Here is a 16,150-nt window from a genome sequence, read left to right as displayed (position 1 = left end):
CACTTTAGATGTCAATTTACCTTATATCACATGGAACAGTCAATCATAGGTTTTCATAAACAACAGATCAACATTTCAGTTTGGAAGTTATTAATTAAGACGAGCAAATTATATTTTCTTAATTGTTGTCAGGTTCCCGCTTCGAAAAATAATTACTCTAACATCGAGAGAAGTTCACATAAACCTATTTATTCACATTATTATTATTATTAGTAGTAGTAGTAGTATCACCTTTACAGCCTTAAAGGAATTCTTTATCAACTTACCGTATTCACAAATAAGCGAGTCAGTGAAGCAGTAATTAAGCTCCTTAATTAAGAATCTACTTGGACCGTGGTTGAAGTGTAGTAGAAGTTATTTCCCTTTACATGATAGTCTTCCTTCAGTTCTCCAATAGGTGGCTCTACTGACTGGTGGGATTCGTTGCAGTTTCCTCTGTCCCTTTCTGTCAAGAACTTCAGTTTCAAGGGTTTTCAAATTTTTACAAGATTCTTTCAATAAAGTGTACTCACACATTCGGATCTTTCCTGTTTGAACGGCAGTTTTTTCTTGCAGTCTCATATGAAATTGTCACCCATAATTATGACCCTAGTATCGATCTATTGCATCTAAATCTGTTTTAGGTTTAGGGGTGTGGGGAAGGCTATCTTTATTTCTCCACAAATGTAAATAAACCCAATCTGTTTCTTAAACGAGGGACATATTCATTATGCACAGAATGTTTTTCACCTCAATGGACGTCTTAAGGGGATACAGCCTAAGAAAGCAAGCAAAATCTGAGTGGAACCTGGAGCAGCACTCTGGCTTGCCAGCTCAGGTCACACTTTCCCACCCAAGCATGCAAAGAAAATGGACACTGAAGAAGAAGAAAAAGAAGAAGAAGAAGAAGAAAAAGGAGAAGGAAGATGATGATGAAAACACAACAAAGACAAAATCAATGTCACTCAAAACTTTTATTCCTTATTCCCATTCCTTTATTCTCTCATAACAAATTCCTCAACAATCCAGCACTATCCTCTTCAGAAACCAAAGTCATCTCTGTGTTGATATATTTAGATATATAAATGATATTGAAGTTGTGATTCATGAATTTCATGTTGACATCAAAGAAACTGAAGTTGATAATGTCAAGCTTGAAGAAGAATGAACCCTGTCTTTTAGCAGATAAAATATTCATAATTCTTGTCATCATCATCATTTAGTGTCCGCTTTCCATGCTAGCATGGGTTGGACGGTTCAACTGGGGTCTGGGAAGCCAGAAGGCTGCACCTGGCCCAGTCTGATCTGGCAATGTTTCTACGGCTGGATGCCCTTCCTAACGCCAGCCACTCCGTGAGTGTAGTGGGTGCTTTTTACGTGCCACCGGACACAGGTGCCAGACGGGGCTGGCAAACAGCTACGGTCGGACGGTGCTTTTTACGTGCCACCGGCACAGGGGCCAGGCAGGACTGGCAACGACCACGATCGGATGGTGCGGTTTACATGCCACCAGCACTGGTATCACAGCTGCAATTTCCATTGATGTTGTTTGATTTCGATTTTGATTCTGATTCTCACTTGCCTCAACAAGTCTTCACAAGTAGAGTTTTGTGTCCCAAGAAGGAAAGGTATGCATAAGTGGACTGGCTACATCCCAGGTAGAGGCCATGGGCTGTGGTCTCACTTGTCCTGCCGGGTTGTAAAAAATTTTGATATTGATACGATTACACCTGTGTATGAATACTTAGATGTGTACTTAAGTGGCATTTTTGAGTGAAGGACTCACCACAAATATCACGATGTTATGGTTTTTCACCTGTATGAATACATTTGTGAATGATTAAATTGCTATTATCAGAAAATGACTTACCACAGATATCACAGTGATATGGTTTTTTCCGTGGTATGAATACGTTTGTGATTAAGCAGGTCACTACTGTGAGAGAATGATTTACCACAGATATCACAATGATATGGCTTCTCACCTGTATGAATACGTTTGTGCTTGTTTAAAGTAGAATGCTGGGAAAATGATTTACCACAGATATCACACTGATATGGTTTTTCCCCAGTATGAATACGTATATGACTAGTCAAATGACTATTTATAGTGAATGATTTACCACAGATATCACAATGGTATGGCTTCTCTCCTTTATGAATACGTTTGTGTTTAGGTAAGTCAGCACTTCGAGAAAATGATTTACCACAGATATCACACTGATGCGGCTTTTCCCCAGTATGAATAAATTTGTGACGAGTTAAAGAGCTACTTTCAGAAAATGTTTTACTACAGATATCACACTGATATGGTTTCTCTCCTGTATGAGTACGTTTGTGTTTAGGTAAGTCACTACTGTAAGAGAATGATTTACCACAGATATCACACTGATATGGTTTCTCTCCTGTATGAGTACGTTTGTGTTTAGGTAAGTCATCACTTCGAGAAAATGATTTACCACAGATATCACACTGATGCGGCTTTTCCCCAGTATGAATAAATTTGTGATGAGTTAAAGAGCTAATTTCAGAAAATGATTTACCACAGATATCACACTGATATGGTTTCTCTCCTGTATGAGTACGTTTGTGTCTAGGTAAATCAGCTCTTTGAGAAAATGATTTACCACAGATATCACACTGATGCGGCTTTTCCCCAGTATGAATAAATTTGTGAGGAGTTAAAGAGCTACTTGCAGAAAATGATTTACCACAGATATCACACTGATATGGTTTCTCTCCTGTATGAGTACGTTTGTGTTTAGGTAAGTCAGCACTTCGAGAAAATGATTTACCACAGATATCACACTGATATAGTTTCTCACCTGTATGAGTACGTTTGTGTGTAGCTAAGTTAGCACTTTGAGAAAATGATTTACCACAGATATCACAATGATGCGGCTTTTCCCCAGTATGAATAAATTTGTGATGAGTTAAAGTGCCATTTTCAGAAAATGATTTACCACAGATATCACACTGATATGGTTTTTCTCCTGTATGAGTACGTTTGTGTTTATTTAAGTCACTACTGGTAAAGAATGATTTAATACAGATATCACACTGATATGGTTTCTCTCCTGTATGAGTACGTTTGTGTTTATTTAAGCCACTACTGGTAGAGAATGATTTACTACAGATATCGCAATGGTATGGCTTCTCTCCTGTATGAACACGTCTGTGCCTTCTTAGATTACTACTATGAGAGAATGACTTACCACAGATATCACAGTGATATGGCTTTTCTCTTTTATCAGAGATTTTTGCTTTAGTTGAATTATTCATTATGAGAGAATAATTTCGTTATACATATCACAATGATAGTAACTGTTTCATTTCTATGAATGTTTGTGTTCAAATGCATCAGAGAATAATTAAATGTTATGTTACTTTCATTGGTGATCTTGCTTAATATCTAAACCAGAAGATATAAATTGGTTAACTCTTTCGTAAAGTTACTCAAACTTAACCTGTAGGTTCATCATCATCTCTACATTCCAGATGGCAAAAAAAATGTTGCTCATCATCCAGTAGAAATATTCCATCATCCAGTAGAAATATTTCCCCATCGTTCGGCGAAGATTTTATTTATATAAAGAAGCTGATGTTTTGATGAATGTGTCTTATGAATATATGGTCTTCCTTTAATTGATGAAAGTCAATCAAAATATCAGACACACATCTGAATGAAGAAATTTCTTTTAAATCAACATGGTATGATATTCTGAAATAGAAAAAAAGAAGCAGTGAGATAAAGAGAATCATTAAACAACATAGTAATTCAACATTGCAAATCTTACAACATCAACACTGTCATCCATTTAATGTCTATGTTTGCAGGGGTCAGAATCCATTGAGGCATTGAAACTTTTACAACATTCTGTATAGAGATTTCTCTATTGTTCTGCCGTGGGAAAAATTTGGTGAAGGGTTAATTAAAATTTTGGCTATGGTGGATCCAATCTACTTCATGCGTGCAAGATTCACTACAAATATATTTGTATACACACACACACACACATATATATATATATATATATATATATATATATATATATACATACAAGCAATAAGATAACGACCCCATGTGGTCACTCTAACGTTAGAAATAAATCCACAAAGGGAATCCACCACTAAAGAATTGTTCTCAAGCATTAATTCAACACGCCAAGAATGTAAGGGGGCAGGACAAATGAAAAATAACGAAAAAATGGATTAACTCTATACAATTGTTTCATCGTTAATAGATTGTGTAATTTTACTTACAAATCATTTTCGAATCATCGGTAGAGTATATCAAAAACATAATTTGCTGAACCAAACGCCAAAATCCATACGAAATTGATGTTATTAATTAATATTCAATTTCTTTCACCCTTACACACACACATATATGTATACATAATAATACATATATATGCATAAATACATACGTATACGTACATACATGTTTGTTTATATTCGCGAGTGCCCGTTCTGCGTATTTTATTTTTTAGTATAAAATAGTTTAAAAAATAGATTAATCGTTCAAATTTTCTCCGGTACTATTTAAAAAGAGTGGTCCCTGTGCGCGCACACGCCCTAGTTAGTCGTGACTAGTCGATCCTACAACGACTGCCTAGCAAAGTAAATAAAACACAAAATAAATAATTTTTTTACACAAAGTAAATAATTTTTTAGCGATCCTTCGGTATAAGTCCCGTGAGTGGCTTTGTTTACATTTCTGAAGATAACATAAACTCTTTTCTCCCTCCCCTAACACAACCCTTAACCATAACCCCCCATATATAAAAAAAAAAGACTTTCTTCAAATGTATCTGGTACTTCCGGTACCTATACCGAAGTTACGCTCATTTTTTTAAAGAAAATAAATAAAACAAAAACGCAAAATAAAGATCGACTAGTCACGACTAGCTAGCGCGCCCACCGGGACCTCTCTTCTTAAATAGTACCCTTATATGTTTGTTTATATTCGCGAGTGCCCGTTCTCCGTATTTTATTTTTTAGTATAAAATATTTAAAAAATAGATTAATCTTTCTAATTTTCTCCATACTTTATGTATTCTGGATATATTTCCCATTTCCTAACTTTTTCTCACAAGTAAGCGTTATTATCTTGGAGAGGTGTGCGGTACTACTAGCGAACAGTGGTCCCGGTGCGCGCACTCGCGCAAGCTAGTCGTATGTACTCGACCCTACAACGACTCTTTAACTCTAACCTTAGTTTGTTTACAAAAATAATGTATTTAAAAAGTTTTTAAAATTGTAGGATCGACTACTTACGACTAGCAAGCGCGGATACGCGAGTGCTCACACCGGGACCACTATTCGCTAGTAGTACCTTATCATTATTGGTATTATCATCATCATTACAGCCTTAAAATAAATCTTTGTCAACTTACCGTATTCAAATACAAACAACGAGTCAGTGATCGTTAATTAAGCACCTTAATTAATTAATTAAGGAAAGTTATATCCCTTTATATGATTATAGTTCTTCAATTATCTATGACTGGTTCGTTTCGTTCCTGTGTCTTCTTTGTCCCATTCTGTCAACGATTTTACCTTCAAGGTAATATAGAATATATACACTCACATATTCTAATCTACGACCGTTTCCAGCGCACGAACTGGACCCCGTCGCAGACACCGAAGGAAAGAAGGCATCTTTGACTTATATCTTCCTGATGTGACGTCAGGCCGTTGCACTTCCCATCCGTTTCTGACGTCATTTTCTCTCCTGTCCAATCATTGTCCTTCCTTCACACTTCTCTCTCATCTAAAGAACAATGCTTGGATACCTTTTGGGGATCTTTTCGGTTTGACCGGCAGTTTTTTAAAATAATTTCCACGACCAAAGCCTTGTGAGTGGATTTGGTAGACGGAAACTGAAAGAAGCCCGTCGTATATATGTATATATATATATATATATATATATATATATATATGTGCGTATGTGTTTGTGTGTCTGTGTTTGTCCCCCTAGCATTGCTTGACAACCGATGCTGGTGTGTTTATGTCCCCGTCACTTAGCGGTTCGGCAAAAAGAGACCGATAGAATAAGTACTGGGCTTACAACGAATAAGTCCCGGGGTCGATTTGCTCGATTAAAGGAGGTGCTCCAGCATGGCCGCAGTCAAATGACTGAAACAAGTAAAAGAGTAAAAAAGAGAGTAACTAAACACTTTTAAACTTCGTATACTGGTAGAATGTGTTTATAAAACATCTGTTTCTCTTGGCTTTATTGAGAAAATTCTATAGTTTGTAAGATATTTGGGATCTTTTCGGTTTGAACGGCAGTTTTTAAAAAGAATGTCCCCGTGTTAGGGTTAGGAGTGGGGAGAAAAGGCTTTCTGTTATCTTCCCAAATGTAAACAAAGTCACGTGTGTACATATATATCGAAGCATCACCTTATTATTTACTTTGACCGGCAGTTTTTTGTAGCGGTGTCATATGAAATTATCACCCATAATTATGACCCTAGGATCGATCTATTGCATTTCAATATGTGTTAAGGTTAGAGGTGGGGGAAGGGTATCTTTTTTTCTTCTAAAATGTAAATAAACCCAATCTGTTTCTTAAACGAGGGACATATTCATAAGGCACATAATGTTTTTTTTTACCTCAATAGACATCATTGATTGGTTGAAAGTGCAGAAAAAAACAAAAAAGATGTTACAAACTACAGAATTTTCTCAATAAAGCCAAAGAAAAAGATGCTTTATAAATACATTCTATCTGTATATGAAGTTTAAAATTTTTTTAGTTACCTAGAAATTTAAAAACCTGCCGTTCAAACCGAAAAGATCCCCATTATTCCCAGAGAACAGCTGGCGAACCAGATGGCAGCACCAGGCTCCAATCTGATCTGGTAGAGTTTCTGCAGCTGGTTGGTGTTAGGAAGGGCATCCAGCTGTAGAAACTCTGCCAGATCAGATTGGAGCCTGGTGCTGCCTCTTGGTTCGCCAGTTCTCAATCAAATCGTGCAACCCATGCTACAATGGAAATCGGACGTTAAACGATGATGATGATGATGATCACAGTGATCTATTTTCTCTCATGTATAATTAAGTTGCTACTTTGAGAGAACCATCAGTGGATGGAATGTAGTGTCGTGTGTTCGATATTCGAAGGTTGATTAATTCTTCCAATGACAACGGGGAGGGAAAAGATGGCCCCGCTCCCAACATAATGCACAATTACGAAAGGAAATAGAGAAGTGCTGGGATTTTTACCTTTTGACCTACAGATTTAAAAGATAATTCTTAAATCTGCCGAAAATTAGGAAGATTCATCATCATCATCATCATTATTTAGCGTCCGTTTTCAATGCTAGCATGGGTTGGACGGTTCAACTGGGGTGTGTGAAGCTGGAAGGCTTCATCAAGCCCAGTCAGATCTGGCAGTGTTCCTACGGCTGGATGCCCTTCCTAACACCAACCACTCCGTGAGTGTAGTGGGTGCTTTTTACGCGCCACCCACACAGGTGCCAGACAGAGCTGGCAAACGGCCACGAACGGATGGTGCTTTTACGTGTCAGCTGCACGGGGTCCAGGCGAGGCTGGCAACGGACACGAACGGGTGGTGCTTTTACGTGCCACCGACACGGGGGCCACACAGAGCTGGAAAATGGCCACGAATGGATGGTGCTTTTACGTGTCACCGGCACGGGGTCCAGGTGAGGCTGGCAACGGACACGAACGGGTGGTGCTTTTACGTGCCACCGACACGGAGGCTAGACGGGGCAGCGCCGAAAACGACCACGATCGGATGGTTCGGTTAACCACAGCTGCAATTCCCACTGATGTTGATCGACCTCAATTTGGTTCTGCTTTCTGATATATGAATTGATTTGCTTTGATTTTGATTTTGACTGTTCTCACTGGTTTTGCCGGGTCTTCCATTTTTTAAAAGTATTTTATACTAACAAATAAAATATGGAGAACGGGCACTCGCGAATATAAACAGATCATGTCGTGTAGCCAGCTGTAGATGTCTCCTTAGGCTGAATTACATCAACATCTCTCTATATATAAATGGCCAAATGTCTGTCTGTGTGTACTTGTCCTTTATACACATCCACAATTTTTCAGTTAGAGGGCTCGCACTTTCTATGGTCATTCAAAACCGTCCAAGGTGGGTGGTGCACATCTTCACATTTCCCCAGTCACCCACAAAGCCATTAAAAAATCAATAGAACAAGGATCTCTGAACAAATAACAATATTTATTTTTCTGTCTGTACAAGCGTTACATCTCTGGACAATCAGTAGCTAGATCGCCTTGGTGTGGAAGCAGCAGAGACAGTTTAATCACGATTGTGAAGGCATACTTCTCAGATTCGCTGAAGTCATGGATCGCCTTCAGAATTCCAGCCACACGGAGCTGGTGAAGTTGCGTCCGGCTTGGTTGGAAGCAGGGGCGAAGAGAGAGAGAGGACAGCGGTCAAGCCTAGCTGATGCTGATGACTGGACATGTGCATAAGGGGCTTCCAGCAGGCTCTTACCCCTGTGCATGCGTTGATGAAAATCCTAAAATGGCGTCTGGGACCAGGTGTCACTACACGGCTCCCCCTTTAGTGCGGAGCATGAAAAGAGAAAGATTGTAGTGGCACCAGAAATAAGATGGCTACCGATTACCCAGAAGATGTGGCACAAGATATGACAATTCAAAAGAAAATGTAATCACAGTATACATATAGGCACAGGAGTGGCTGTGTGGTATGTAGCTTGCTTACCAAACACATGGTTCCAGGTTCAGTCCCGCTGCGTTGCACCTTGGGTAGTATCTTCTACTATAGCCTCATACCGACCAAAGAATTGTTCTCAAGCATTAATTCAACATGACAAGAATGTAAGCGGGCAGGACAAATGAAAAATAACGAAAAAATGGATTAACTCTATACAATTGTTTCATCATTAATAGATTGTGTAATTTTACTTACAAATCATTTTCGAATCATCGGTAGAGTATATCAAAAACATAATTTGCTGAACCAAATGCCAAAATCCATACGAAATTGATGTTATTAATTAATATTCAATTTCTTTCACCCTTACACACACACATATATGTATACATAATAATACATATATATGCATAAATACATACGTATACGTACATACATGTTTGTTTATATTCGCGAGTGCCCGTTCTGCGTATTTTATTTTTTAGTATAAAATAGTTTAAAAAATAGATTAATCGTTCTAATTTCCTCCGGTACTATTTAAAAAGAGTGGTCCCGGTTCACGCTAGTTAGTCGTGACTAGTCGATCCTACAACTACTACCTACCAAATTAAATAAAACACAAAATAAATATTTTTTTTACACAAAGTAAATAATTTTTTGGCGATCCTTCGGTATATGTACCGTGAGTGGCTTTGTTTACATTTCTGAATATAACAGAAACCCTTTTCTCCCACCCCTAACACAAACCTTAACCATAACCCCCCATATATAAAAAAAAGTCACTTTCTTGAAATGTATCTGGTACTTCCGGTACTCACGAATATAAACAGATCATGTCGTGTAGCCAGCTGTAGATGTCTCCTTAGGCTGAATTACATCAACATTTCTATATATATAAATGGCCAAATGTCTCTCTGTGTGTGCGTGTCCTTTATACAAATCCACAATTTTTCAGTTAGAGGGCTCGCATTTTCTATGGTCATTCAAAACCGTCCAAGGGTGGTCGTGCATATCTTTACATTTCCCCAGTCACCCCGCAAAGACATTAAAAAAATCAATAGAACAAGGATCTCTGAACAAATAACAATATTTATTTTTCTGTCTGTACAAGCGTTACATCTCTGGACAATCAGTAGCTAGGTCGCCTTGGTGCGGAAGCTGCAGAGTCACTTTAATCACGATTGTGAAGGCATACTCCACAGATTCGCTGAAGTCATGGATCGCCTTCAGAATTCCAGCCACATGGAGCTGGTGAAGTTGCGTCCGGCTTGGTTGGAAGCAGGGGCGAAGAGAGAGAGAGAGGACAGCGGTCAAGCCTAGCGGATGCTGAAGACTGCACATGCGCATAAGGGGCTTCCAGCAGGCTCTTACCCCTGTGCATGCGTGGATCAAAATCCTAAAATGGCGTCTGGGACTAGGTGTCACTACAAGGCTCCCCCTCGAGTGCAGGGCATGAAAATAGAAAGGTTGTAGTGGCACCAGAAATAAGATGGCTACCGATTACCCAGAAGATGTGGCACAAAATATGACAACTCAAAAGAAAATGTAATCACAATATACATATAGGTGCAGGAGTGGCTGTATGGTAAGTAGCTTGCTTACCAAACACATGGTTCCGGGTTCAGTCCCACTGCGTGGCACCTTGGGTCATTATCCTCTACTATAGCCTCAGGCCAACCAAAGTCTTGTGAGTGGATTTGGTAGACAGAAACTGAAAGAAGCCTGTCGTATATATGTATATATGCGCGTGTTTGTGTGTCTGTGTTTGTTCCCCTAGCATTGCGTGACAACCGATGCTGGTGTGTCTATGTCCCCGTCACTTAGCAGTTCGGCAAAACAGACTGATAGAATAAGTACTCGGCTTACAAAAGAATAAGTCCCGGGGTCAAGATGCTCTATTAAAGGTGGTGCTCCAGCATGGCCACAGTCAAACGACTGAAACAAGTAAAAGAGAAAGACAAAGAGAGAATAAGCATGCACAAAAAATTTTATTTTTACAAAATGTTTAATAACAAAACATTGGAAATGTCCAGTACACAAAAGAACAGCTGTCTGTCACAGGAAACAATAGAGAATCCTCCTCATCATCATTGTTTAGCATCTGTTTTCCCTGCTAGCATGGGTTGGACGGTTGACTGGGGTCTGGGAAGCCAGGAGGCTGCACCAGGTTGCAGTCTGATCTGGAAGTGTTTCTACAGCTGGATGCCCTTCCTAAACACCAACCACTCTGTGAGTGTAGTGGATGCTTTTTACATGCCACCGGCACAGGGGCCAGGAGAGGCTGGCAGCGGCCACGGTCACTCGGTGCTTTTTACGAGCCACCTGCACGGAAGCAAGGCGAGGCTGGCAATGGCCACGATCGGATGGTGCTTTTTATGTGCCACCAGCACGGGAGCCAGGCGAGGCTGGCAATGGCCACGATCGGATGGTGCTTTTTATGTGCCACCAGCACGGGGGCCAGGCGAGGCTGGCAATGGCCACGATCGGATGGTGCTTTTTACGTGCCACCGGCACTGGTATCACAGTTACATTTTCCATTGATGTTGATTGATTTCGATTTTGATTCTCACTTGCCTCAACAGGTCTTCACAAGTAAGAGTTTTGTGTCCCAAGAAGGAAAGCTATGCATAAGTGGACTGGCTACATCCCAGGTAGAGGCCATGGGTTATGGTCTCACTTGTCCTGCCGGGTTGTAATAACTTTTTGTATTGATACGATTACACCTGTGTATGAATACTCAGATGTGTGCTTAAGTGGCGTTTTTGAGAGAATGACTCACCACAAATATCACAATGATATGGCTTTTCACCTGTATGAATATGTTTGTGACTGACTAAATTGCTATTAAGAGAGAATGATTTACCACAGGTATTACAATGATATGGCTTCTCTCCTGTATGAATAAGTAGGTGTCTGGTTAAAGAGCTAATTCCAGAGAATGATTTACCACAGATATCACATTGATATGGTTTTTCCCTAGTATGAATACGTATATGTCTAGTCAAATGACTATTTATAGTGAATGACTCACCACAGATATCTCAATGATATGGTTTTTCACCTGTATGAATACGTTTGTGACTGATTAAATTGCTCTTTTTAGAAAATGACTTACCACAGATATCACAGTGATATGGTTTTTCCCCAGTATGTATACGTCTGTGACGAGACAAATAATTACTTCTGGAGAATGATTTACCACAGATATTACAATGATATGGTTTTTCACCTGTATGAATACGTTTGTGATTAGACAGGTCACTACTGTGAGAAAATGATTTACCACAGATATCACACTGATATGGCTTCTCACCCGTATGAATACGTTTGTGCCCGTTTAAAATAGAATTATGGGAAAATGATTTACCACAGATATCACACTGATATGGTTTTTCCCCAGTATGAATACGTATATGAGTAGTCAAATAACTATTTGTAGTGAATGATTTACCACAGATATTACAACGATATGGCTTCTCTCCTGTATGAATATGTTTGTGATAAGTTAAATGGCTATTTTCAGAGAATGATTTACCACAGATATCACAATGATGTGGCTTCTCACCTGTATGAATACGTTTGTGACCATTTAAAATAGAATTATGGGAAAATGATTTACCACAGATATCACACTGATATGGTTTTTCCCCAGTATGAATACGTATATGAGTAGTCAAATAACTATTTGTAGTGAATGATTTACCACAGATATCACAATGGTATGGGTGCTCTCCTGTATGTGTACGTTTGTGTGTAGGTAACTCACTACTGTTAGAGAATGATTTACCACAGATATCACACTGATATGGTTTTTCCCCAGTATGAATACGTATATGACTAGTCAAACTACTATTTCTAGTGAATGATTTACCACAGATAGTACAATGATGGGGCTTTTCTCCTGTATGTGTACGTTTGTGTGTAGATAAGTCACTACTGGTAGAGAATGATTTACCACAGATATCACACTGATATGGTTTCTCACCTGTATGAGTACGTTTGTGTTTAGGTAAGTCAGCATTTCGAGAAAATGATTTACCACAAATATCACACTCATGCGGCTTTTCCCCAGTATGAATAAATTTGTGATGAGTTAAAGTGCTTTTATCAGAAAAGGATTTACCACAGATATCACAATGATATGGCTTCTCTCCTGTATGAATACGTAGGTGTCTGGTTAAATAGCTATTTTCAGAGAATGATTTACCACAGACATCACACTGAAATGGCTTCTCACCTGTATGAATACGTATGTGCCCTTTTAAAGTAGAAGGCTGGGAAAATGATTTACCACAGATATTACAATATGGCTTCTCTCCTGTATGAATACGTAGGTGTCTGGTTAAAGGGCTATTTTCAGAGAATGATGCACCACAGATATCACATTGATATGGTTTTTCCCCAGTATGAATACGTATATGTCTACTCAAAGAACAATTTCTAGCGAATGATTTACCACAGATATCACAATGGTATGGCTTCTCTCCTGTATGAATACGTAGGTGTCTGGTTAAAATGTTACTTCTAGAAAATGATTTACCACAGATATTACAATGATGGGGCTTTTCTCCTGTATGTGTACGTTTGTGTTTAGGTAAGACACCACTGGTAGAGAATGATTTACCACAGATATCACACTGATATGGTTTCTCTCCTGTATGAGTACGTTTGTGTAAAGGTAAGTCAGCACTTCGAGAAAATGATTTACCACAGATATCACACTGATGCGGCTTTTCCCCAGTATGAATAAATTTGTGACAAGTTAAATTGCCATTTTGAGAAAATGATTCACTACAGATATCACACTGATATGGTTTCTCTCCTGTATGAGTACGTTTGTGTCTAGGTAAGTCATCACTTCGAGAAAATGATTTACCACAGATATCACACTGATATGGTTTCTCACCTGTATGAGTACGCTTGTGTTTAGGTAAGTCATCACTTCGAGAAAATGATTTACCACAGATATCACACTGATATGGTTTCTCTCCTGTATGAGTACGTTTGTGTCTAGGTAATTCAGCTCTTCGAGAAAATGATTTACCACAGATATCACATTGATGCGGCTTTTCCCCAGTATGAATAAATTTGTGATCAGTTAAAGTGCTATTGTCAGAAAATGATTTACTACAGATATCACACTGATATGGTTTTTCTCCTGTATGAACACGTCTGTGCCTTCTTAGATTACCACTTTTAGAGAATGACTTACCACAGATATCACAGTGATATGGCTTCCCTGTTTTATCACAGATTTTTGCTTTAATTGAATTATTCATTATGAGAGAATAATTTCGTTAAACATATCACAATGATAGTATCTGTTTCATTTCTATGAATGTTTGTGTTCAAATGCATCAGAGAATAATTAAATGTTATGTTACTTTCATTGGTGATCTTGCTTAATATCTAAAACAGAAGATATAAATTGGTTAACTCTTTTGTAAAGTTACTCAAACTTAACCTGTAGGTTCATCATCATCTCTACATTCCAGATGGCAAAAAAAATGTTGCTCTTAATTCCATCATCCAGAAGAAATATTTCCCCATCGTTCGGCGAAGATTTTATTTATATAAAGAGGCTGATGTATTGATGAATGTGCCTTATGAATATATGGTCTTCCTTTAATTGATGAAAGTCAATCAAAATATCAGACACACATCTGAATGAAGAAATTTCTTTTAAATCAACATGGTATGATATTCTGAAGTAGGAAAAAATTTCATTTCTATGAATATATTTGTGTTGCTATTTTCAGAGAATAATTTAATGCTATGCTTCTTTCATCTGTGATTTTGCTTAATATCTAAATCAAGAGGTGACAATTGTCTACCCCTTTGTAAAGTCATCCAAGCTTAATTAACCTGTAAAACAATCATCTCCTCTATATTCCAGACAGCAAAGACTTCAAATTGTTGCTGTTAATTCCATCGTCCAGAAGAAATATTTTGCTGTTGTTTTTCACAGATTTCCTTTATAAGATGAGTTTGATGTATTGATGAATGCTCCTTATAAATATATCCTCTTCCTTTGGTTGATGGGAGCTGATAAAATATCAGAGGCACATCTGAATGAAGCAATTTCTTTCATATCAACAGGATGTTATATTCTGAAATAGGAAAAAAAAGAAGCAGTGAGATAAAGAGAATTATTAAACGACATAGTAATTCAACATTGCAAATCTTACAACATCAACACTGTCATCCATTTAATGTCTATGTTTGCAGGGGTCAGAATCCATTGAGGCATTGAAACGTTTACAACATTCTGTATAGAGATTTCTCTATTGTTCTGCTGTGGGAAAAATTTTGAAGGGTTAAATAAAATTTTGGCTATAGTGGATCCAATCTACTTCATGCGTGCAAGATTCACTACAAATATATTTGTATACACACACACACGTATATATATATATATATATATATATATACATACAAGAATTAAGAGAGGGACCACATGTGGTCACTCTAACGCTAGAAATAGATCCGCAAAGGGAATCCACCACTAAAGAATTGTTCTCAAGCATTAATTCAACACGCCAAGAATGTAAGCGGGCAGGACAAATGAAAAATAACGAAAAAATGGATTAACTCTATACAATTGTTTCATCGTTAATAGATTGTGTAATTTTACTTACAAATCATTTTCGAATCATCGGTAGAGTATATCAAAAACATAATTTGCTGAACCAAACGCCAAACTCCATACGAAATTGATGTTATTAATTAATATTCAATTTCTTTCACCCTTACACACACACATATGTATATATAATAATACATATATATGCTTAAATACATACGTATACGTACATACATGTTTGTTTATATTCGCGAGTGCCCGTACTGCGTATTTTATTTTTTAGTATAAAATAGTTATAAAAATAGATTAATCGTTCTAATTTTCTCTGGTACTATTTAAAAAGAGTAGTCTCGGTGCGCGCACTCGCGCTAGTTAGTCGTGACTAGTCGATCCTACAACGACTACCTAGCAAAGTAAATAAAACACAAAATAAATAATTTTTTGGTGATCCTTCGGTATAGGTACCGTGAGTGGCTTTGTTTACATTTCTGAAGATAACTGAAACCCTTTTCTCCCACCCCTAACACAAACCTTAACCATAACCCCCCATATATAAAAAAAAAGACACTTTCTTGAAATGTATCTGGTACTTCCGGTACCTATACCGAAGTTACGCTCATTTTTTCAAACAAAGAAAATAACTTTTTTAAAACAAAGTAAATAAAACAAAAGTACAAAGTAAGGATCGACTAGTCACGACTAGCTACTGCGGATGCGCGCACCTGGACCTCTCTTCTTAAATAGTACCCTTGTAAGAGTTAGCACTTCCTTCTCTAAGCTTGGATTCGAAATCGAGTCCAAGAATCTTCGGTCGTCAAATACCAATGCATGTATAGGCGCGAAATTAAGAATCCCTTTGTCCTGACATTGCTCAGGTCGGAGGTCAAAGGGAGATGATCAAT

At 38.0% G+C, this 16,150-nt stretch overlaps 1 protein-coding gene across 1 annotated transcript in view; it reads right to left on the bottom strand.

Annotated features, from left to right (window-relative positions):
- Window positions 1-14,515, bottom strand: part of LOC115225169 (zinc finger protein 665-like) — a 40,686-nt gene extending 26,171 nt beyond the window's left edge. Inside the window, exons 1-5 of the mRNA XM_036513884.1 lie at window positions 14,500-14,515; window positions 13,572-13,721; window positions 12,773-12,818; window positions 11,895-12,520; window positions 2,070-2,132 (exon numbers count right to left, since the gene is read on the bottom strand). Coding sequence (XP_036369777.1) covers window positions 2,070-2,132; window positions 11,895-12,520; window positions 12,773-12,818; window positions 13,572-13,721; window positions 14,500-14,515 — 901 coding nt within the window. The remainder of the gene's footprint in view (window positions 1-2,069; window positions 2,133-11,894; window positions 12,521-12,772; window positions 12,819-13,571; window positions 13,722-14,499) is intronic.
- Window positions 14,516-16,150: the final 1,635 nt, after the last annotated feature.

The sequence above is a fragment of the Octopus sinensis genome, linkage group LG27 (assembly GCF_006345805.1).
Source record: "Octopus sinensis linkage group LG27, ASM634580v1, whole genome shotgun sequence".
In the NCBI taxonomy this organism is placed as follows: Eukaryota; Metazoa; Mollusca; class Cephalopoda; order Octopoda; family Octopodidae; genus Octopus; species Octopus sinensis.
This window is presented reverse-complemented; position numbering and strand designations above follow the sequence as displayed.